General features: G+C 36.7%; 2 protein-coding genes across 2 annotated transcripts; one reads left to right on the forward strand and one right to left on the reverse strand.

The window, feature by feature from the left end:
• The first annotated feature begins 16,022 nt into the window (after positions 1 to 16,022).
• LOC121792020 (aspartyl protease AED3-like) lies at positions 16,023 to 17,489 on the forward strand. Its single transcript, XM_042189809.1, has one exon. It carries the CDS (start codon positions 16,108 to 16,110, stop codon positions 17,422 to 17,424), a length of 1,317 nt encoding a protein of 438 aa, XP_042045743.1. The 5' UTR covers positions 16,023 to 16,107; the 3' UTR covers positions 17,425 to 17,489.
• Positions 17,490 to 17,775: 286 nt separating this feature from the next.
• Positions 17,776 to 22,377, reverse strand: LOC121792028 (F-box protein SKIP5-like). The gene is made up of 5 exons (XM_042189811.1): positions 22,189 to 22,377; positions 21,537 to 21,681; positions 21,369 to 21,447; positions 20,447 to 20,505; positions 17,776 to 18,397 (listed from the first exon to the last, which is right to left on the reverse strand). The coding sequence occupies exons 1-5, from the start codon at positions 22,313 to 22,315 to the stop codon at positions 18,046 to 18,048; spliced, it is 762 nt and encodes a 253-aa protein (XP_042045745.1). The 5' UTR covers positions 22,316 to 22,377; the 3' UTR covers positions 17,776 to 18,045.
• Between the last annotated feature and the right edge of the window lie 3,634 nt (positions 22,378 to 26,011).

Here is a 26,011-nt window from a genome sequence, read left to right on the forward strand (position 1 = left end):
CACAATAGTCCTCATACTTTCATAGATAATCGTTTAACCCTATAAATTATATAACCTTAGTAGATCACGTAATCGAGTCAATCAATAAATAGCCATAAATATTATACAATCTTTAGACTATTATGTTGAACCATAATAAAATGTTCCAACAAAACAAACCACCGTGAAAATGTACAACATGCAACAAACTGTACAACATGTAACAAACTAGGACATTACAACTCTCAAAATTGTGATTGAGTGAAAGACAAGGGCAAGAAGAAATATCTCAAAAGTTATGGATATCAAATGTTATATAGTAAATATTTTCTATTGAGGTTATACTTACCAAATTTTTTTACACCAAATTTAGTATATTATTCAATCAAATCCATTACGATTATATTGTGAATAAAAATTGGAATGCAATTCAACCAATACTTGCTATCAGCTATAGAACCCGATGCCTGAGCAAGTGTGTGAGCAACCTGATTCGTTGATCGCCTTACAAACCTCATAGTGGATCTAGATACCTCTTTCAAAAACTGACGACAATCTTCTGCCACTGCTCCAAAGATGGATTCATCCTTTTCTACCCATGTCACCGTGAGTACTACCGTTGGGTCCATCTCAAACTCTATCTCCATTCGTCCCTCTCTTTTGACCCAACTTAGCACTTCTCTCAAGCTATGGAGCTCGGCCATAGATGGGTCAGCTACCCTTCCCACCTGTCTGCACATCGCCGCTACCACAGTCCCTTCAGAATCTCGAACAACCGCCCCACAACCTACTTTTCTTTGCCTCGGGAACACACCAGCATCTATATTGCATTTTAGTACACCATTCTGCAATTGTACTTACCACTTAGTTAAAGAACACTGTTTTATTTTTCAATTTAAAACTGCCAGCTAGTTATAATAAAATTCGAAACTAATATGATAATAATTTCGATGTAATACATAAATTACTTTGCTTGTATGTAGGAAATCGCATGATTGATGATTACATAAAAATTTCTTGTATAATGGAAATAGTTTGTAATAATGAAAATAGTATTACATTATGGTCATTACATTCATACAATATATTCAAGTATAAGTCTTGATTTAAACTATAGACTTTCACATTCTGCGCGAATAAACATATCATAATATATGTTGATGGAAATTTGTCCGCCACATGATAAAAATTTGTCCACTACATAATAAAACAGTGTTATAACTATAATCGATCAAATTATACTTAACAAATATCAAATCACATTTTTAAGAGTTAGGTACTATTTTTGTCTAAAACATATGACCGATTTACGATTTTTTCCAGAACATTCACTTTCTGAAAATCGAATCCAAAACTTACTAAAACGTTGTCGAATAGGTCATTTTCTAACGGTTTTCGTCATTTTTTATGGTCAATTGTCAATTAGTCCAAATTTGAACCGATTAGACTTAATCTAAGATCATTAGTAGGTTAATATTAAGCTAATTATTTTGGTGAATAACTCATTTTTTTATATTTAAATTTGAATAACAAATCGTCTAAATTCACTTAATATCTCTTAACTTTTCATTTAGAAAAAAACGAAATGTCAAACTCTCTCTTCTCTCTCTTCTATCTCGTCACTCACCTAAGAAACCCTAGTTACGATTCCGACCGATTATTGTGTTGGTTGCCATGAGTTGGAAGTCGTTGTACCCAAACTCCCGTTGCAGTGACGGTCTCGCGACGTGAAAGTTGCATATGCGAGGAAGAGGAAGTCCACACATCCACATGAAAATGAAGCCGAAGAAGGTCCGTCGGCAACTTGTAGTTCTGAAAAGAATGATTATTTGAAGCAAAACGAACAAGGCTCGTCAACGGCGTTGGGGTTTCTGTGTTATTCTAACCCTAGTTCTCACGAGGAAGTCCATTCTTCTCCGATTCTAGAACATATGCGAAGAAGAGGAAGTCCACATATGGACATCCGCCTGACACCGAAGATGGTCCATCGGCTGATTCCTCGAAGCAAAATGTACAAGGCAACGAACAAGGGCCGTCGGTGGCGTTGGGATTTGTGGGTTCTAACCCTAGCTCTCACGCGGAAGTCCATTCTTCTCCGATACCAGAAGTTGAAGACGACGGTGAACTCCGTCACGACGAAGAGGAAGCAAGGCAGACAATGAACCCTTCTTCAGACGGTGATCGTCGAGCTTCTCCAGAAAGCGACCCCGATTTTGAGAGGAGGAAGAAGTCTCGATTTTGAGAAAAAATTGTGTGTCATGTTGTGTAATAAATACAATGAATACTTGGTCTAGCTGATTTTTGGGGTTTTATGGTTTTTGGGTGCTGATTGTGTTTAAGGTTGATGTGGTGCCTTATGACAATATTTTTTTATGGATGTAATTCGACACTAACTGTGGTTGTTTTTGGGTTTTGATGGTGCTAAGGTTGATGCAATGCCTTATGACAATGACTTTTGATCGTGTAAATGTTCAGGACCAATTCGAAGTAGATAATGAATATGAAGGACCACTTTGTATTGTATTTTGTTGTCCATTTATTGGTTAAATTAGCTACAGTAATTAAAATCAGCTAATCGGGTCAAAATTGGGCTAATTGACAGCTGACCGTAAAAAATGACGGAAACCGTCAAAAAATGACCGATTCGATAGCATTTTCGTATGTTTTGGATTCAATTTTCAAAAAGTGAATGTTTTGGACCAAAATCGTAAATCGGCTATATGTTTAGGACCAAAATAGTACTATACCTTTTAACATTTACATCTAATTCCAAAAATATAAAAAAAAAATCAAAATTAGCTACAGTAATAAAATCGGCTAATCGGGTCAAATTTTCAGTAATTGACAGTTGACCGTAAAAAATGACGGAAACCGTCAAAAAGGACCTATTCGACAATATTTTCGTATGTTTTGGATTCGATTTTCAAAAAGTGAATGTTATGGACCAAAATCGTAAATCGGTCATATGTTTAGGACCAAAATAGTACTTAACTGTATTATATGTATAATGGACAATTGCACATATATAAGAGCTTGTGGATTCTTTGTTTGTAACCCCTTGTTCCGTCATAAGCAAAACGACTCTTTTGGAACACGTGATTTAAGAAAATACTAATGTTTAGAGATGGGTGTGTTATATTGCTAACTCACTCTTAAATTGCTAACTACAACTAAATGATAGGCTTTGGGTAATTAAATCAATGCACAAGATCATACAACCAATATCAATATAATGTACAAAAAATGTCAACTAGGGATATTAATATCAATTAACAAAAAGTTAGTTATAACTAACTTTTGAAAAATATCTCAAAACTTTAAATGATTATAACTATCTCAATTTAAATTATTTTTTCACACAACATATATCAAATTAAAGATAATTTTATAAGAATTCCAACGAAATCTTACATGCATATATTACGATGTCAAAATCTAAAAAAATCCTAAATTTTCATATTTTTCGCCAAACAGCTAATGTCAACATAGATAACATTATATGTCAAACAGCTAATGACATATAACATTATATGTCAACCTATCCAAGCCCCCTAGCTCAAGTGGTTGAGGGGCAAGGATACCGCGCCATCCTAGAGGTCACTTGTTCGACCCCTGGGAGGCGCATCTTGGGATTAATTTCCCCTGGGGGTTCTTGAGTCCTGGCCTGGACCCAGGCGCTGGGGGAGATAGGTTAACTAGGTCCCCTTGATTGGGTTGATAGGTTAACTGGTCTAGACCCGTTCTTGGGTAAGGTTGGCTGACTCGTTCTTGGGTAAGGTTGCTAGGTAAGACGCTTCACCTCCGACCGTTAGGCCGGGGGTCCGAGTCACTTCGGGGGGTAGATGGGGAACCATCGTCGATCCTCCTTATTAAAAAAAAACATTATATGTCAACCTAATATGTGTACAATAACAATATTAAGTTGTGTTGACATACTCAATGTTTTGTGTTAATATCTTTAATACACTATATTGACATTGCAAAATGTGATAGTTAATCTTATTTTTTTCAATATTAAAATAATAAAAATGAAATTACACATGACAAATTATAGACCATTAGATCTTTTAATTCATATAGTCTTAAATTAGTTGTAGTTAGCAACTAAGAGGTGAGTTAGCAATTGATCACAATTTTTTTAGAGAATTAAATGGAGAGAGAATAAAGTAAAAGAGAAAATAAAGTAAATGAATGAAGAGAGAGTAATTGTGTTATATTTTTCCAAAAAAAATAAATGACTCACTTTAGATGAGACGTTCATAAAAAGTTTAAGAGTTCTTTATGATAGGATAGAGAAGTGTTATTTAATTAATTATAATATAATTAAATTCTTGACATCGAAACATAAAAATAATACTCCCCCGTCTCCAAAGAATATACACTTTGGGATCGGCACGGGTTTTAATGTAAAACTGGTAAAGTAAGAGAGAGGTAGAGAGAAAAAGTAATTAAAGTATTATTAGTGGAGAATGAGTCCCACCTCATTAGAGAGAAATGACTTTCCAAAATTAGAAAATGCATATTCTTGTGGGACGGACTAAAAAGGAAATAGTGCATATTCTTGTGGGACGGATGGAGTATGCAATTCTCCCCCTTTACCTTTTTTGATAACCGAGAACATTAATTTACATGTAAAATAAATATTAAGTTGCAATTAACTTTTTATATCTGAATATTAATCATTAATTGGCTTATTTAAAAAATTATACACGCTCCATTCCATAAACATATGTGCACATTTTATTTTTGTCCATCGCATAAAAATATGGGTACTTCCACTTACGGAAAGTTATCCCAATTTATTATCCTTATACATCAAGTTATTTACAACTTATATCACCATTAAAACATTAATAATAATAATAATGAGGGTCCAATTATCCACTAACTCTACTTTAAGTATCATTCACCTCCTCTCTCTTACTTTACCAATTTAATCTTAATTCTAGTATCATATCATATGCCCATATTTTTTATGTGACGGAGGGAGTAGATTTTAAAATTGTGAATGAAATTGGATATAAAAATTAGTGGAAAGTGAATATTACTTTTATATAATTATTTTAATAAAATTTAGTAAAATGAATTTGTAGAATATGATAACTATTTAATAAAAATAATAAAAAAATCAAATAATATAATAATAAATATTCCAAAATGACGATATTATACATTCTGACAGGTAAAAGAGAATTTTATGAATATGTAAAAAAGTTTCAATTTTGGAAATGTCATTATTCTAGCATGGTTTACATTCACGATATAATTAGTATAGCTTCTAAATATAATTAGCAAAGCCTGACAATATGAACACTAATATTAATATAATAAACATAATGTTGCGATATAATCAATATATTATTTTATTATATTAGCATAATATATCGTGTTATAATCTATCAGCATAGTTTTAAAATATAGTCTGCAAAATACATAACGTAAAATTAATTTCAGGAGCATTATTGAATCTATCAAAATAATTATTGGCCCGTAATAAAAAAATATAAAAAAATGCACGTGAACTGGAAAGTCTTTACTGGTTTCCCGTGACCGACCGCATGTCGTGCTCACCTCAACAAGGGACAAAAGGACTTTGCTGCAACAAAGCTCTCCACCAATCATTCCTCATCCTATTCATTCTCAAATTCAATTCTTTCCTATTTCAAAAAATAAATGTAAATCAAATTGGCATAGGTAGAAATATTACTTCCCTCCTCTGTGTCATTACAAATACAGACTATTACTAGTGGTGTGTAATTGGCCAAAAAATTCCTATATTTAGACTTGATCTAATTTTAGAGAACGGCCGAAAATGATTAAACTAGTCAATTTTTTTAGGACGGGTGGAGGGGGTGGTATTTGGTATCTTTGTATCTCGAATTTATAAAATCGGTCCATTTTTTGCTTTTTTGGACAAAGTCGTAAAAACTAGCAGTCAACCAAAATGATGTCATTTTTTACCGTATAAATATAATAATCCGTGATTAATTATAATCAACCAAAAACTAGTCAATTTTTTTAGACCATCCACAATGCCGCCCAGCCGACCGCCCAGCCGAGCGCTGACGCTGGGCGGTTCGCTGGGCGGTCTATTGCAGTCGCCCAGCGGGCGAATGGAGAGAGAAACCGCGCAGCGCTGGGCGGTCGCGTGGCGCTGGGCGGTCCGCTCGGCGCTATTGCAGCGCCCGGATCGCCCAGCGCACCGCCTAGCGCGAAATTTAAAATTTTTTTTTCCGAAACACTATATATACGCGCTTTGCTAGTCATTTTCATTCGCACCACTTGTTTTAACGAGTACTATCTCTATCTTAATTTCTGTACAAGATCAACAAGGGAAATGAATCTCAACAACGAGCCTAGTTCCGGGAGTAGCGGGTCACAAACACCGTCGATCCCCTTGGGAAGTGGATGGGGTCAGATGCCCGGGTACTACAACATTTACCCGTGGCAGCAGATGTATTCCGAGATGCCAACGGGGGGAGTCCACCGGGGGGGTATCCGGCGATACCGGGGTGGGCACCAACGGGATGGGCACCCGGGATGCAGATGATGCCCGGGGGGGTACCGCCGACACAGGGGACTCCGGGGGTCGTACCGGCTACACAGTGAACTTCTGGGGGTTCCCCGGCGACGGCGGGGGATGTCTATCGCCCCAGTTCAGATTTTTCGACTGGTTCATCACACACATCGACCCAAACGCCCTTGAGGTTTGATAGTTTCTCCTTAGATGACTTGGTGTTTGATACTCCCGGAGCTCCGGAAACTCTCGTTGAAGGGGGGCAGAGCGGGGGCGTGGCGCCCCCGCGAAGAAGGGCAAGAAGAAGGTCGGCGAGTCGTCGCAGCCGGGTGAGGAGGAGGTACGGAGGAGGTGGACGGACGAGGAGAACGTCGCGCTCTGCAAGGCGTGGGTGAGTGTTTGCGACGATCCTCTCGTTTCGAACGAGCAGAGGATCGTCAACATGTGGGGCAAGATAGCAGCAGCCTACAAGAGATTTTGCCCGGAGGGGAGGCCACGCAATGGGGAGGATTGCCGGAAGGCCTGGAACCGAATCAGGGGTGCGGTCTCCCGATTTTTGGGTTTGTACACCAACGCACTCCGCATGATGAGCAGTGGCCAAACGGAGGAGGACTGCAGGAGAATAGCTGAGAAAGCCTTCCCACTGAAGGGGGTATACAAGGACTTCACCTACTGGAACTGCTATCTTGTGCTGAACTAGTCCGAGAAGTTCCGAGTAGGTGTCGACTCTGGCTGGCCGAAGAAGCAACGACTGAACTACACCGGCGATTTCAGCGGCAGCAGCGGTGGTTCCCTCGACCTCCCCGAGACGACGCAGGAGTTCCCCACGCCGCGTTCGGTCGGTGGCCGACCTCACCCGATGGGGCGCAAGCGCGCTCAGCGGGAGGCGAGGGGGAACGCCGGGGCTTCCCAGGAGGTCCAGTCGGCATCCCCCCTTGGCCAATCCACCGAGGATCTCAAATTCTTCGCTCGCGCCCAAACGCGCGCTCAGTTGATCAAGACGATGGCCGAATGGCGGGTGGCGACGGATCCCGTGGAGAAGAGCGTGCTTCAAACCTTGCTCATGAGCCTGCAGGACGAGTTGGAGGCGGCACGGAGGGAGACCGGCGGTGGTGGCGGCGGCGATGGTGGCGACAGCGACGGAGGCGGCGACGACGGAGACGAGGAGTGAATTGGCACTCCTTTTTATTATTGTATTTTTTTTTTAAATTAATGTATTTTTTTAAATTATTGTACTTTTTTTAATTTTAATATTATTATTAAACTTTTCCCGTATATGTCTCGTAAATTAAATTTCGTATATTGTGTGATTGTTAATTATTTCATTTTGTATATATTTGTTAATAGTGATGTGGATATTATGTGGCTAGGCTATGACTGGGCTATTGCTGGGCTATTTACTTGTTTTGATGATGTGGCAGGAGGATTTTGAGTGCTGATGATGTGGCAGTGGCTAGGCTATTGCTGGGCTATTCCTATTGTGGATGGTCTTAGGACGGGTGGAGGGGGTGGTATTTGGTATCTTTGTATCTCGAATTTATAAAATCGGTCCATTTTTTGCTTTTTTGGACAAAGTCGTAAAAACTAGCAGTCAACCAAAATTATGTCATTTTTTACCGTATAAATATAATAATCCGTGATTAATTATAATTTTTAAGTGAAGATTGATGAATTGGAGCAAATGTGTAGGATCACAATGTAGAAGTAGAAAAATTAAATTTTTATTTGGGTTATTATGCAAATAATTGGTGTGAACTTTTAGTTGGGTTATTATTCAAAGAATTGGTGTGCAACCAAATATATAAGGATGTTCAAATGTTTGTAGTACGTCTTGCTTCATCAAATGATGAACGAGCTATTATATTTTGAATTGCCAATTTGTAATCCAAATTATTCAAATTGCATTTCATAACATTACTTCAACAAGAAACACTATAATAAGAAAAAACGATAACCATAAATAAATGACAACTCTCACGGGTTTCTCTATTGCTCTATTATTGTTCATTGTTGATAATAAAATCAAACCAAGACTCTCACTTTCATATCTAAATAGTGACGTTGATCAAGTCACGACGTCGTTAGGTATTTTAACTCTCCATTCGATCATCAAAATTCTTTCGATGCATGCACATAAAATTGTAAGCCCACTATAAATTTCGGAGGCGAACCTGGAACCTAAATTCCTGCATGATATTGATATTTCTTCTTGAAATTTATTACTCCATCTATTCAATAAAAACAATCTCATTGGTGGATGTTACCTGTTTTACTATGAAACTGGTAAAGTAAGAGAGAAAGATATAAGTGGGTAAAATAGGAGAGAAAGATAAAAAGTGAGTAATAAATTGAGAGTAACTTTCTCTTTTTATTATGAGATCATTTTAGTGGACGGGCGAAAATGAAAAGATGATTTATTTTTTTTTGAACCGAGAAAGTACAATAGTAATTATACACTTGAAAATTTCCAAAAAATGATTAAAATTATATGATTAATCAATATTATTAGTTTTTTTGTCAAGAAAATAAAACATAATTGAAATTCGCAATGACAAAGCTTAAGCCACTGCCTCCATCTTGGTCAACTTGATGTAGTTGATCAAATGTCGCAATCCATTCACTAAAGACATGCGATTTAATAGTTGGGCATATCAGAAGAATTTTGAAGTTTGGATGATAGAGCTTAAATACCCTTAATCTCTTGCCGCCCTACACTGTCCAAATTGCTGAATTTGGGTTATAATCGTCGTGATTCACATCGCCAATGAAACTCTAGCATCGTCTGAAACCAGAAAACATAATGCTTGGGACAAAAATAATAAAATGCTCATATGTTTAATACCAAAATGAATTGTAGTTTAGTATTTTAAATACTTAATTAATACTCTCTCCATCTCAACTAAGTTGAGACATTTCTTTCGGGCACAATGTTTAAGAAATTATGTTAAACAGATTAATTAAAGATAAGATAAAATAAAATAAAAAAGAGTATAAAGTAAGAGATATAAGAGACAGTAAATGTGTGATAATAAAGTAAGAGCGATTAAATATTTTGGTTTTTGTCAAAAAAAATAACTCAACTTAATTAGGACATTTTGGAATGAAATAGTAAAATACGACTCAATTTATTTGGGACGGAGGGACTAGTATTTAAAGTATTCACTGAGTCAAAATCTTTTGACCTTTAAGTTTAACGGCTCCATCACTTTATGATAAAGGATATAACTAATTCATAATGTTTAGATATGAAACAATCAAACATAATTTAATAACCAAAATCATGATAAGGTCATATTTTATGCATCACAAATGAACTTCATTATTACTCTCTCTTTGTCCATGAAGATTATGCACTATTTTCCTTTTCGTCCATCTCTAAATAGTGAATATTTCAATTTTGGAAATTATCTTCTCTCTAATGAGGTGAGACTCATTCTCCACTAACAATACTTAGAAAACTTTCTCTATCCATCTCCCTCTTACTTTACCAATAATGCATTAAAATTCGTGCAGAAATCAAAGTTCATACTCTTTGGGGACGAATGAAGTACTATTTATTAACGGGTTAATTGGTATAGTGAGATAATATCATAATGAAATAGTTATTTCTATTCTTATTTTTATACCTATAAATAGTATTCAATCCTCAAATCTTAGTCTCTTTTATTTCATTTTGTCCTACTTACAAAATTAATTCAATTCTCTTTTTTGCAAGATTTTATCTCTTATGAGATGGGTCTAATTCTCTAATACCAATCTTTCAATCACTTTTTTCTTGCAACCTCTTTACTACTATATTAATTTCGCATTAAAACTTTCATCATCTCCAAAATCCATATTTTTAGGTGATGAAGAGATTATATATATAGGGATGTATTCATATCCTTTTTCTAATTATTGTTCATTCTTCCAACTAAATCTCAGCCCCACAATTTGAAGATCTAATGGCCGAAAATAGTGCCACATGTTATTAAAGAAAATATTAAATAAATTCAAAAAGGTCATTTTTGTTATACACAAATGGATTTAGTTATGGTAATTTCCTTGATTTTCTCCTTCAAAGATCAGCAAAAATACGTTTAATTCATTCTGATTTTTTCTACAAGATTACATGCCAAATTATCTTTCTTCTATCCCTCAATTATTCTCGGTTTCGTCACAAAACCAAATTGTTGGAGTATTCATTCACGACGCCTGAAGAGAGGATGATTGAGAGAGCGAGGAGAGTGGTGGAGAGATTCAACCACGACGCCGATTTCCAATTCCTCCACAATTGCATTTCTGATCTCTTCGCGCAACGGTTGAGATCGGATATGGAGATGTTGAAATTGGGGGAATTGAACAATCTTTCTTCCTTCCCTCATCGTTTTTTCTTCTCTCCTTCATCGTTTTTTCTTCATTGAAAACCTTCTCATGAAATTGTTGTCGTCTTTTTTTCAATTGAAGACGTCTGTTTTTTTTTATTGATAAATTTTGGTAGAAAGTTATTGTATTAGTCGTGTATTTGACATCTATGGTTTCTGTATTTGTTTGTGATTAGTTCGTTCTTGTATTTAGTTTTATTTTGCATCAATTGTCGTTTTATTTTCATGAAATCATCCATTGCTTACAGATTTTCGTGTTTTCTTTTCGTAAGTTATAGCTTGTAAATTTTTGACAAGTAATGTACTATATTAAGTGTATAATGTAGATTGTATTAATGTACGATTATAGTTGTATAATATATATGTCATCTTTGAATAATGTACATTACAATGGGTTTAATGTGTGACACAAGTTAAATTCATTCCCCAAATGGTTTATCAATCCATGGGGCTAGGGTATAATACCGACTCACTAACAAAATCTTGACTACGAGAAGGGAGTTAGAGTCATTCCCATAGGGTTTAGCAATCCATAGGGCAAGGGCATATTACTAACTCATACATCAAAATTCATTTTTGAATTATGTATGTATTTCAGGGAATAATGTTTAGGCTAAGTAGAACTAAATAATGTACGCCAAGTGTCCTTTAATGTACATGTGTAATACTAAATGATGTACCTATGTAAGTATTTAATGTTTGGCGAGAGTTGAATCCATACCCATTGGGTTCAGCAATCCATGGGGCTAGGTTGTAGTACCCACTCACAAACGAAACCATCACCAAGCATAGAGAGTTTGAATCATTCCCCTTAGGTTTAACAACCCATGCGGCTAGGTTATAGCACCACCACATGAATTAAATTTCATTCTTTAATGTGTTTAAGATTTGGTACAGTAAATAATATAGCAATATTATCTAATAATATGCACGGATCAGTGAATAATGTACAGATTGAAGAGAATAATTTTGAAAGGAACTTGAATTCATGCCCTTTGTGTTTAGCAATCCATGGGGCTAGGTTGTAGTACCCACTCACAAACGGAACCATCACAAAGGGCAGAGAGTTTGAATCATTCCCCTTGGGTTTAGCAACCTATGGGGCTAGGTTATAGCACCACCACATAAATTAAATTTTATTTTTAATGCGTTTAAGATTTGGTACATTAAATAATGTACCAATAGTATCTAATAATGTGCACGAATCAGTGAATAATGTACAGATTGAAGAGAATAATGTTGAAAGAAAATTGAATTCATGCCCTTTAGGTTTAGCAATCCATGTGGCTAGGTTGTAGGTACCCACTTACATTATTTCATGGGTTGTCTACATTATAATATTAACACATGATATTGTTATGATTCTACTTTACTGATTACTAAAGATTTACATATTACTTTGAAGTATATTTACATTATCAAAATATTGGGGCACCAACATATGTATGTTCAATAATAATGTATATGTTTTACATCAAGTAATTAATGTTGGGATCTTCTCTGTCCACATCATTAGATCGTAAATGTACATTATTTGATAAATTAATGTTACACTATTTAGATGTGAATGTACATCACAACTCTTTTACATCCCCAAAATCTAAGTTTAACAGTTTCAAAAACATTCATTGTTTTCTGTTTCCATCATATTACAACAAACCCAAAAAAAAGAAATATAATACAAGCGGACTCTTCACTGTCATCGAATTCGACTCGGGGCCTCTTTGTACCTATTCATAAACAGATACATTGATTAGTCAAAATGTTACATTACTGGTTAATACGTATTTACATTACTACAAATAACAAATAATAATAATGTAAATATTTGATCAAACAATGTCTAAAGGCCTATTGTATGCATATTTACTGTAACCTTATGAAGCCGGTAATGTAAGTAAAAAAGTGTACTAATATAATATACTCTTATATAACACACAATAATGTAGCACATCCGTATCAAATAATGTAAAATTTTGAGTAAATAATGTACAGAAAAAATAAAAAAATGTAACAGATCATACTATAACACAAAATAATGTAGCACGTCAGTATGGAGTAATGCAAATATTGGGTTAAATAATGTGCATATGACTTTTGAAAGAAGATACAGAGGAACATATAGAACAGAAACTGTAACACAATAATGTAGCACATCTGTATCGAATAATGTAAAATTTTGAGTAAATAATGTACAGAAAAAATGAAAAAATGTAACAGATCATACATTCATACTATAACATAAAATAATGTAGCACATCAGTATGAAGTAATGTAAATATTGGGTTAAATAATGTGCATATGCCTTTTGAAAGAAGATACAGAGGACCATATAGAGCAAAAACTGTAACTCAAAAAATTTAAAAATTGGATCTCAATAACAACCCATTCAAATTAAAATCAGAATAATGTAGTAACAAAACATTTCTAAGATACACACAACTATGCACAACAAATGACCACATTAACTGCATCAAGATTTAAATTTGACAAAAATTAGATCCCAATAACAACCCATTCAATTAAAATCGGAACTAAGTAGATTCATCAAAGAATTACTAAAACCTAAACACATCTCAAATCAACCAAAATCAAAAAAAATTCCCTGCATTTTGGCTGAGGGTTGATGGACAGTTTCACAATAATGCAACTAGGCAACTAAAATCAGTTTCCCAATGTTGAATCAACTACAAGTTGACCGAAAATTACCTTATTACTGACCAAGGAGTAAGCGACTGTGAGATGATGTATGGTCGATCGTCAACACATGTTGAGATGAAGGAAATCAGTATACGAACTACTGAAAGTCGTCGTCGGGGATTGAAATGGCGTTGATTGGAGTTTTTCCGACTTATGACCGGTGGTTAGGTTTTTTGGGTGATTTCAGAGGCGGTTAGTGTTTTGGAAGAGAGGGGAATTGAGGGAGACGAAGTGATGGTGAGAGAGTGGAAGGTCAATGGTCTCTCAAAATTGGAATGATATCATTTTGCTGAAATCTCGGATTTTGCAGTTTTGAAACGCATGTATAAAATCTTGTGTTTCCTATTCTACCCCCATAATGTACCAAATCGACCTAATAATGTAATACTGACTATCACATCTCCTACTAATCTAATCCGTCCAACATCTTAATCCAATGATAGATATTAAATTGGAACTTAACATTAAGGGGGCAATAGGACCTTAATGCTCCCCTATATACATATATGTTTATTGAGGATTACCGCTATAGGGTAGGATTTCATATTATTGATTATATAAGTTATAATTAATAGGTTTACTAATCTATTTAGTTAAAAAATTACTCCTCTATTCTATCATAAATGATTTAGGACAACCTTCTAAACTGACTTATTTTTTATTAAAGATAATATATTTATTTTCACTTCTATTTTATTTTATTTTTAAATTATGTGCCAAAAAACGTATGAGGTACTTTATTCGTCCACTAAAAAATTGATAATTTTTTCTAATTAAGTTTTGTCCAAAAAAATTGCTAATTTCCATTTTATAATCATATAATCAGTTTTAATCACCACCCGTAGAACTAGTTCAGTTACTTCAATCACATATCACTAAAATTATTATTTTAATAATATACCTTGAACCAGGCGTTTGAAACATTTTAACTACAACAAAACTCAATATTTACCAAACTATTATCATTATATTCATTAACGAAACACATAATGAACATAATGATTTTTGAATGGAATATCTGAATCATTCATGATCCTGCTTGCCTAACAAACATGTGTGTGATCGTATCATATATGTACCTTCACATAATTAAACCTACTTTCATGCAATAGAGCATATAATTAAAGAATATCAAGTTGGACTAATTTAATACCCACAATTTGGGTTACAAAAATACAAATAAAATTGTAAGACATGGTCCACACGATAGGTAAAATATAAAGAGTTATCGCAGTATAAGTTTGTCTTGTATCTCATTTTTCTTATATCAAACAAAACATCCTGCAAATAGGGTTCCATAGTGAGTTCAGATTTCAGGGCCCCTTCAACCACTTATATATAGATAATTACTTCGATCCCCATTAATTATCTCATTTTGCTTCATGGGCTCTTCGACCACCAATATATAATGTTACTCCGGTCCTCATTAATTATCACATTTTATCTTCATCCACCTATATATATACTCCGATCCTCATTACTTATTCCATTTTATCATTTTCATTCGGTGTCTAGTAACTGGCTCATTCTATTTTTTTTATAGTAAGACCTTATATTCTACTAATTCATTTCACTCACAATTCTTATAATACTATTCCCTCTGTCCCATAAGAGTAAACACTTTTGGTTGAGTATAAGTTAATGCACAATTGGTAAAATAAAGAGAGATAGAGAGAAAAAATAAATAAAGTATGATTATTGGAGAATTGGTATCACCTCATTAGAGATAAAAGAGTTTCAAAAATTAGAAAGCGCATACTATTGTATGACGGATTAAAAAAGAGATAGTGCATGCTCTTGTGGGACAGGGAAAGTAATATATACAAGTAGGACTTATATTCCACTAATTTTATCCTTCCATTTTTCTTTATAAAGTCAAACCATTTTTTAAAATCCGCAACTGTCAACTATGGAACACTTAATGAGGACCGGACAAAGCAATTTAGAAGGTTCTATTTATTCACTCGATTAATTAAGATATAATCATCGTAGACATTATAAGATGGAATAATTATATACTCCCTCCGTCCCATAAAAAATATGTGCAATTTCATTTTCGTTTGCCCTATAAAATTATGAGTATTTTTATCTATGAAAAGTTGTCTCCAACTCATTACCAATACATAAATTTATTTACAACTTATATCACTATTGCCTACTATTACAACTCATTAAACACTAATAATAATGTAGGTCTCATCTTTCTTACTTTATCAATTATGCATTAACTCTCGTGTCATTTTAATTGTCCATATTTTTATGGTACAGAGGGAGTATTAAATTGAAAAATCAATAATAACTAAAGTAATCCTTTCTCCGTATTGATATTTACCCATGCTTGTTTCTTTGTCAATAAAAGGGCCAGGGTTCTTCACATGCATTAAATCTTAATGCATATAGTATATTTATATAAGAATCCTTAATATATTGTAATTTTCAATTCTCTACCACTTTTTTTTGCTCACACCATCTGTCTACTCTTATCTATAAAACCCCCTTACAATATCTTGTAACAACCATCATCCTTATCCTCATAAAACAGCCTCAATGGAACACTCCAATATTCTTTTAACATTAGTTTTCATCATTTGTCTCTCCACATCTTGCAATGGTTCTTCTTTTGACCCATGTTCGTCCCCCGGTTCGGATCTATCCGTCATCCCCATGTTCGGAAAATGCTCACCCTTCGACTTTCCCAAACCCGCCACATCATGGGTCGACACCATCCTTAACATGGCCTCAAACGACCCGAAAAGAATCTCATACTTGTCAAACCTAGTCGCGCCAAAACCCACCCTCGCCCCTATCGCCTCGGGCCAGCTCATAAACGCGGGCAACTACGTTGTCCGGGTCAAGATTGGGACTCCGGGCCAGCTCTTCTTCATGGTGTTGGACACTAGCAACGACGCTGCATGGATCCCATCCAGCGGTTGCACAGGGTGCTCGTCCGCTGTCTTCGCCTCCAACTCCTCCACCACTTACGCCTCACTGGACTGCTCTGTACCAGAATGTACCCAAGTCAGTGGGGTCTCGTGTCCGGCAGTTGGGTCCGGTTCATGCCTCTTTAACCGGTCCTACGGTGCCGGATCAACCTTCTCAGCCACGCTATCCCGTGACACCCTCACATTAGGCAACACTGTCATCCCAAACTACGCTTTCGGGTGTGTCAACACCATCTCGGGCGGGTCGATCCCGCCCCAAGGGTTATTGGGCTTGGGCCGCGGACCAATGTCATTACTTTCTCAAACCGGGCCGGTCTATTCCGGTGTATTCTCATATTGTCTCCCTAGCTTCAAGTCGTACTACTTCTCGGGCTCACTCAAACTCGGACCCGCAGGCCAACCCAAGAACATCCGAACCACCCTGCTCCTGAAGAACCCACACCGCCCATCGCTATACTACGTGAACCTCACCGGAGTCAGTGTGGGCCGGGTCAATGTTCCAATAGCACCAGAGCTCCTAGCGTTCGACCCAAGCACCGGGTCGGGCACCATTATAGATTCGGGTACGGTTATAACCCGGTTCGTCCAACCCGTATACATAAGTATTCGGGACGAATTTAGGAAGCAAATAACAGGGGCGATAAGCTCGCTGGGAGCGTTCGACACTTGCTTTGCAGCGACGAATGAAGAGATAGCGCCAACTGTTACGTTTCATTTTACAGGGCTGGATTTGAAGCTTCCGATGGAGAATGTGTTGATCCATAGCAGCTCGGGGTCGTTGGCGTGCTTGGCGATGGCTGCGGCACCGAACAATGTGAACTCGGTGCTCAATGTGATAGCCAATTTGCAGCAGCAGAATCTCAGGATTTTGTTCGACACTGTCAATTCTCGCCTTGGAATTGCGCGTGAGCTCTGTAATTAGCCTCTGCTTATGTTGCTGCTTCATCTTCATATTTTAACTTGGGATAATAATGGATTTTCTCCAAATTCCCATTTTGCATACATCAACAAAAAATTGAATCCGTGAATATATTTCATCGATCAATGAATTAGTAATAACTTAAAAACATAAAAGTTAGGAATAACAAGTCCAGAATTTGAGCAAAACTCAATAATTAAAATGTATACAAATTAGACATGGTTTAATATTACCACAACTCTGTGATGTTTAATGCATTAAAACGCAAATTAGACTAATTAGTTGAATTGGAAATGATGGTAAAGTGGGCAATGCAATGACCTATAGGTGAAAGTAAGCAGAAAAAAATTCCAATAAATGAAACATTAGTTGGCAATAAAATTAAAAAGGTCTATTGTTACATATTCCATACCAAAAAGTGGCTGGAAATTTATACTAGTATACAACACTGGAAAACTACTAAAGTTACAACTACAAACTACTTGAGATGGCACCACTGCAGATATAGTACAAAGACTCCAAAGACATAAGATATTTTTTGTTTCTTTTTCTTCTTTTTTTGGGGGGAGGGGGACGAATGAGTATTAAGAAAGAGGTCAGTCGCGACCACAGATTAGTTCGGTCTCAAGTATGCTCGACGCTGAACCAGAAATACAGGGAAGTGCGAGTATATATGACGCGTACTTGCTGCAGGGAGAGTGTTCCGCTTGTCAAGACAGCCTTTGCGCCTCCCTCAATCCGTGTTCGCATTACAGTAACACAATCACCATTCTTCTTTAGTGGAGCTGCTGGAACTTCGTCAGGAGGGCTTGCAGTGGTCACAATGGCATGAGAGAGATGGTCCAAGGGATTCGACTCGCATTGGAGAATGCAGCCATCAATAGTGAGCCTCCCGCCCCTGTGCAGAAGGCAGCAGCCGAGCTCTGCCCTCACCGTCAGATTAGCCAGCTTGCATGTTGCCAAGAACTCCAGGGCACTGTAGATATACAGCAAAACTACACTTTCTAAAATTGTTCTAACTGGTAAAGGTTTACTCAATTTTTTGATTGGATAAACAGAAACTTTAAGGTTGCATTCCAGTAGATATGGCCTCAGGTGTTAACTGGTAAAGGTTTACTCAACCTTTGGCCTCAGGTGTTAACGACTTCCCCACTTGGCCACACATGCACACAAAACTCATCACTCAAAAGTAAGAACTTTACTGACTGCATTATGATAACTAATCGAGGTTCACTTAATTTACTGACCCTTGATATGTTATAACACTTGATACAAATTGATATGGAGTGAAATGTGGAGAATGAAAAACGCAGGAAACTTATTGATAAAATGCACGAACAAGAACCAACTTTGAAATAAATTTAAAACAAAAGAAAACGCTCCTCTCGCAAGGTCACGGATTTCTCCGCCTACGGATTACCACCGTCCAATAATGATCTTCTAGAGTGTTAGTTTTGATTGTTATCTTTTACTCCCTCCGTCCCATAAAAATAAGGATATTTTCCATTGGGATGTCCCATAAAAATATTTCCTTCTATTTTTGGTAACTCCTTTCTCTCTAATAAGGTGGGCCCCATTTCTCCACTAACAATACTGTAATTACTTTTTCTTTCTATCTCTCTTACTTTACCAATTGTGCATTAATTCTCGTGCCGTCCCAAACGTCCATATTTTTATGGGACGAATGGAGTATCAATTAGTTAGGATTTGATATGTTTTACTATTATTTAGAATAGATTTGATATCTTCAGGTTTGATAAGATTTGATATCTTCAATAATCTTCACGTAAACGTCTATATATTGGGAGACTCTCAATAGATAGAGATATCTTTTGGAGAAGACCATTATTGGACGGAGGTAATCCGTAGGTGGAGAAATCTATGGCCTCACGAGAGGAGTGTTTCCTTTTCTTTTCAGTTTATATTTCAAAGTCAGTTCTTGTTCGTGCATTTTATCAATAAGTTTCCTGCGTTTTTCATTCTCTGCTTTTCACTCCATATCACAAACTGGTGAATTAGACCACAAAAATGTGGCCTATGAAAACACATGAATATAGGGTGTCTGGTGGGGTTTAAAAGCTTCTACAAAGTGTTGGACAAAATAAACCCAAAAATAGCTTATAAGCCGTAAAAAATGAACTCCAGGGGGCTTATAAGCTCCCTTCAACCAACTCAAATTTTCTCAATCTTATATACAATGATCGTCTTAAAAAAAAGAACTCTATTTGGATCGTTATCTCCAGCATATTCTTTTGAAATTTCATCTCCCTTAAATTTCTACTCTGGCTCACAATTATCTCTCTAACTTATAAGCTCGGCTATCCAAATACTTTGACAGCTTATAAACTTTTGACATGATACATCTTATCATTGGTTGGAGCATATAAGCTCGGCTATCTAAACACCCTTTGGGTATTGACTATTTAACTCAATCTGATACAGATTAAGAATTGAAGATAAGAGTTGGATTTGAAGAGATAGAAGAGGACCTTTAACTATGGAGTATTAATCTTTTGGAAAAATAGTTGCAGTAGGATTAGGTTATCTTTATCTTTAATAGTAATAATTAAGGTTATCTTTATCTTTATTTTCCATAGTAATCTTTACCTTTCATAGTAGGAATAGGGTAGGAGTGGGCACGTCCCAGAATATTGTTTAGTTTGGCTTTGGTATAGGCCAAGGACCTCGTAGGACTATGTTATTTGATATTCAGTTTTGCAATTCCATTGAAGTCTTTTATTTATATATCTTGTGAGAGTGCTTAGGTCAAACAGTTTGTGTGCGTCAATTTAGCAAACAGGTTGAGGGCATCAATCTCCATACTTAACACAATCATCAAGTTTCCCTCACCAAAAAATCTTATAGACTTAAGACTTAAATCAGAATCATTAGACAAATCACTGTTGAGATTAGAAGCATGCAATGCAAGTATATGCTATATCCAGCAGTTAAAACTCTTTAATTAATAAGAAGTAAAACTCTTTATTTACTTAAGAAAGAAAAGAAAACTCAGATTATAGCAAACCTCTCAGAACCACGGGAGCAGATAAGTGTTGTATCATCAGGAAGTTCACCTGCGCCAATCTGCAAAAAATACTGTAGAAATAAGGTATTTTTCTGTATTATACGTATGATACAAGCCAATTGAAATGGTTAGACAGTATAAATCACAAACTTGAAGACATCCTGAAACCAAACCCCTCATATAGTCACCAATTATAACTCTCCCATATCTAAGTAAAGAAAAAAAGAGTGAGAATGGCGGTTAAAAGGATAAACCTCACAAATTTAGAGGAATATGAATGTCAAAAATATAGCCAAGCAACAAAATTAATAAGGAGGAACGGACATACAGTAGGTAACCGATGAATAAGAGGAAAAATGATTTCTGTGACTCTGTCTATTCTAAAGTTTTATTTCAACAGCATTTGTTGTTGAGAATAATGACTTTAGCAATTGTCATATCTGCAACTGATCTGAGAAGTCCAAACTGGAGTATGATATTTAGCATGTCATAACAAATACAGAAGTTGGCTACGAGGCTAACTTTATATACCTATTGCCTACGAAATATTCATAGTACTTTTTTCATCCCCCTTTTAAAGAACCATATCTTATCACATCAATCAATTATGTTAGGCAAACTTTTGTGTAATGCTCCTACATACAGCAAGAAATTGGGGCCAGGTGGAAGCGTTTTTGAGACTAGTGGTAGCATACAAGTGATTTTCTTCAACCGCATTTCTTTATTTCATATTGAGATGTGACTGACTCAACATACACTGCTCCTTATCCAGAACAAAACGTAGAGGCAACGCTAAGAGCTCAGTGTACACACTGCTATAAGCTCAGCATACAAACAGATATATTTAACATAAATTCTACCTTTGTCAGACAGATCAGAAAAGGAAACAAAGATAAGATAAATAAGAGGGCCCATAAATTACAAGGCAGATAGGCTTCTTGATCTGAATATTAGACGTTCGGTGAATCCCTCCAGCTGCAATCAATACAGTGTCTCCAGGCCTGCAAATCATTAAGCTGAAGAGTGTAGTATCCTTTCACGAGTAGATTCGTCTCGCGACACTGAACATCACATATCAAGCGTCACTGACCTTGCTGCAGCGACAGCCGTCTCAATATTGGGGTAAACCCCAGGCTCAGATAGATCATTAACAGACCTATCAACACGCAACCAGAGACGAGGATGGCATGCTAGGAAACGCCATCTGCGGCAAACGAGGGCGGTGTTATACCGATCTGCAATAAGGAAGGAAAAAGTCCCAGAGTACTGCAAAACTATTCCAATCAATATACTATATTCATATACTAACTTCTACGGATACCTCATTAAAAATTAGTTAAATATAGCATAGAAACAATTATCTACAAAAAATCGAATTTTATATATATAAAAAAAAATACTTCATCAAAAATAAAGGAACGCAAATGAAAAATCTTTCTTGCAATTAAAATCGATATAAACACCTCGGTTACCGAAAAGCAATTCAATTTAAGAAGCACTAACACAATTACATCACTTTAGCTTCAATAATCCAACTATGATAAACAAAAAAACACATATTTGTCGGCAGTAACAGGAAATGAATCCAATTTACCATGAAACGCCACATAATAAGCCAAATTGACGTTCGGCATAGCTACAGATATTCATAATACGGCTTCAAAGAAACAACTGACTCAAAAAAATTAGGAATTCAACCAATAACTAATAGCTTAAACATGATTGAGAACAAAAATTCATACCTGGAATGGGGCAGAGGAAGCTGAAAATTAGCATGAGACAACCATCATCGAGATTATTTATTTGACAAATGTATGAATTCTTGCCGCGCTTTGCTAATTTCTTCAACTTCGGCTGCCCTGCCTCCATTTAATTCAACTTGCACCGAAATGGCAAAATTAGGGATTTTTGGGTATGAAACGAATTGTTACTTCACGCGCTGGAGCGATGTGTTATTTGTCTATTTAAAGGAACATTTATTCAATAAAAGCCAATTGGGCTGTACAGCCCAACAGCCTTACCTTACAATTGGGCTAAACATTTTATGGGTACATCACTACTTTTTCTTCATTCTATAATACTCTACTATAATAAGATGATTAGATAATAGAATGGGATGAAGGGAGGAATAGAAAGAGTAGAAACTTTTGAGTTGAATAATCGAATTCATACTGTAACTTCGCCGGATTATACTTATCCAATAAGCTTACGATGTCTATGATTCCTAGGATTTGGATCCCCTCCAATAGGGATGCTGTTACACACCTCCTATTATTTTAATTTCAAATTATAATATTAAAATATTAATATATTTTATTATAGAATAATAGTTGTATGTGCATATATTGGCACAGGATCCTTGCCCATGGCCATGATTCCTATTTGATGGTTATTCTCACTCTTGGGGTTGCAGCAGAAGATTTTACAGAATAAATAAATTAGCAAATAGTACTACTATCATCTATTTAAGTGATTGATGGATTATCACTTTTCGTGCAATTTTAATAAGTTGCATGCTAGGAACATATAATTCGTCTATATAAAGAATATAAATCATAATTCATGAATTCCATATGAAGAATATAAATCATAACTAATGAATTCCACATATAGATGATCATACCGTTAAGATTCCAATAATCGAAGTGTATTGCTTACTTTTCATGAAGATCTTTATTTTCAACCACGTATCTTCTAATCTTTTTCCTGAACTCAAATTTTAATTTTGGGTGGACAAAGCTTATCAAACCGGAAATTACTTTATTAGAATAGTGACAAAATTCTCTTGCTTGAGGATTGAAAATTTTCAACCACCATTATAAGGGAGGATGAAAATTTATGAGGGACATGACACTTGACTTGCTAGGATTAGTATACTGAAGAACATGTTTTGAGCGGTTAGAAAAATTAAAATTACTTGTATATAATAATTCTACAATCCACTTTTACCCTATCTGAGAAGAAATAATTTTATCTATTATGTTTGTTTGTGCATTTATAAGATGTTTATCAAACATTTAAATGTATAAGAAACAAACATGTCTAAGTCTTTAGCATAGTGGAATAATTGTGAACGGTGTTTACATTAGGTAACAAGTCAGCTCTTTGTAGAAGTAAAACAATACTCTCCCTCGTCTATAAAAAATAAGGATATTTTCCTTTTCATCTGTCCCATACATGTATTCCACATTCTTGAGTAACAAAGGGTTTTTAATTAAGTACATCTTTCTCACTCAAAATGTCCACATTCTTGAGTGACATGTGATTTTAGGAAGAGTTTTTAAGTAGAGTAAGTTGAGAATAAAATGTAGTTGAAAATAGTAATGAGGAGAAAGGAGAGGGAGATTTATTAAAAAGTGGACACTTTGAATGGGACAACTGGACAAACTAAAAAGAAAAGGTGGACATCTTGAGTGAGACGGAGGGAGTATATTTTGTTTTTTATGTTTGACCTGCAATTTATTTTGATTTTGATATTTTATTTTACTTGATAAACATCAATGATTAATAAAATGAATTAGAAATAGTACTGATGTGGAAATGGAGATGAACTGATTTATAGGACGGAATTGTAGGACACTATTGCAGAAATTTGGACTGGATGATATAAATGCTGACGTGACAAGATGAAAATGGAGATGAGCTGATTTATATTCCTCGACTGTGAAAACTCAATGAACACTCCTCTTTTCTATCATAAAGTGGTATTCCCTCATCTCATAGAAATATGTGTATTTGGAATGATATGAAAATTAATGCACAGTTGATAATGGTCAGTGGGACCCATATTATTATTAGGGTGTTCAATTTGTGGGAAATACCCAGATTAGAGCCCAAATCTCGTTCAACTCTCTCGTTCAATTTGTGGGAAATACCAAGATTAGGGCCCATATTATTATTTGGAAGTGTTCAATTCTGATGTTCACTTACACAGATACAATTCTAACAGGCTATAGAATTCAACACAATCCCTTACTATTCATTAAAGAAATACCCAAACTCAAAACACAACATTTGAAACTTGGGAGAGTTGGTTAAAGTCAGAATTGAGGAGAATTACAAATTTACCCCAGCCACACTTTCGTTTCCTCAAATCTCGATTTTCATTTCCCCCTTTCATTTTCCCCCAAATTCCGTAGGTCAGTTTCCTCAACCTCAACTCTAGTTGCTGGAGCAGCCGGATCTTGATCTCTTGTGCAGTCTCCCAGAGTCTGTGGACCGCGAGGGCCTCTGTGCAGTCCCCGGCTCAGATGAGGTGAGAGCGGCGGTCTTTGGCATCAGTGGAGACAGCGCCTCGGGTCCGGACGGTTTCTCGTCCCTGTTCTTCCAGCACTGCTGGGACATCGTTGGAGCAGAGGTGGTGGCAGCAGTGGAGGACTTCTTCTTAGGAGCTCCTATGCCCCGCAGCTTCACAGCCACGACCATCATACTCTTGCCGAAGAAGGCAAGCCCGGCGACCTGGGCGGAGTACAGGCCGATTAGCCTTTGCAATGTGACCAACAAGATCATCACCAAGATCTTGACATCGCGTTTGGCGCCGCTGCTACCCCTGGTACTAGCGCCGAACCAGAGCGGTTTTGTCAAGGGTCGCTTGCTTAGTGATAATGTGCTAATGGCCTAGGAATTGATTCACGACATCAGCAGGTCGCTTATTCAGAAGGCAAACTAGCCTAATCTAGCCCTCAAGCTAGACATGGCAAAGTCCTATGATCGAGTGCAGTGGCCTTTCCTCCTCGTGGTGCTTGAGAGGATGGGATTCCCACCGGGGTGGGTGAGTATGGTTAGCCGATGCATTTCTTCTTGTTGGTTTTCTGTGCTTGTGAATGGAGCTACGGCAGGTTTCTTCCATTCCACGAGAGGACTCCGCCAGGGAGACCCGTTATCGCCCTCGTTGTTCGTGCTGGCAGCGGACTACCTTTCAAGGAGCTTGGACAGGCTCGTGGACACGCATCCTGACATGGCATATAGATGTGCTAGGCGCGCTCCGGTCATATCCCATCTGTCTTATGCCGATGACATTGTCATTTTCATCAGGGCGCACAGACAGTCCGTGGAGAGGCTGGTGCAGTGTCTGGAGCACTATTCCGCCGTCTCGGGTCAGATGGTGAACAAGGGAAAGAGTCACTTCTATCTCTTTGAGAAGTTCGACTCTTGGGCGACAGAGGTGGCACAGGCTAGTGGTTTCCAGCAGGGGTTTCTCCCCTTTACCTACCTAGGAGTGCCTATCTATAAGGGGGGGCTGAAGGCCGAGTATCTGTTAGATATCCGACAGAATATTCACAGCTGGTCGCATAGACATCTTTCTCTTGGAGGTCGCCTTGCTCTGATCAAGAGCACCCTTGTCACCATCCTTCTTCACATCTTCCAGGTTCTGAAGCCGTATGAGTATTGGATGAAGGACTTGGAGCAGATTTTGGCCAGGTTTTTTTGGGGCACGGTGGGGGGGGGCAGAGGAAGATTCACTGGGTTAGCTGGAAGAAGAAGATCTGCTTGTCGTTGGATGAGGGAGGCCTCGGCATCCGTCATTTTCGTGAGCTCGTCAAAGCTTTCAGCATCAAGCTCTGG

Source organism: Salvia splendens, chromosome 2 (genome assembly GCF_004379255.2).
Source record: "Salvia splendens isolate huo1 chromosome 2, SspV2, whole genome shotgun sequence".
Classification (NCBI taxonomy): domain Eukaryota; kingdom Viridiplantae; phylum Streptophyta; class Magnoliopsida; order Lamiales; family Lamiaceae; genus Salvia; species Salvia splendens.

Coding starts and splice junctions, on each gene's coding strand:
- LOC121792020 (XM_042189809.1), top strand. CDS start 16,108: ATGGAACACTCCAATATTCTTTTAACATTAGTTTTCATCATTTGTCTC.
- LOC121792028 (XM_042189811.1), bottom strand. CDS start 22,315: ATGGAGGCAGGGCAGCCGAAGTTGAAGAAATTAGCAAAGCGCGGCAAG. Junction 21,682..22,188: donor CTTCCTCTGCCCCATTCCAG/GTATGAATTTTT, acceptor TCCTTATTGCAG/ATCGGTATAACACCGCCCTC. Junction 20,506..21,368: donor TCAAGAAGCCTATCTGCCTT/GTAATTTATGGG, acceptor TATTTTTTGCAG/ATTGGCGCAGGTGAACTTCC.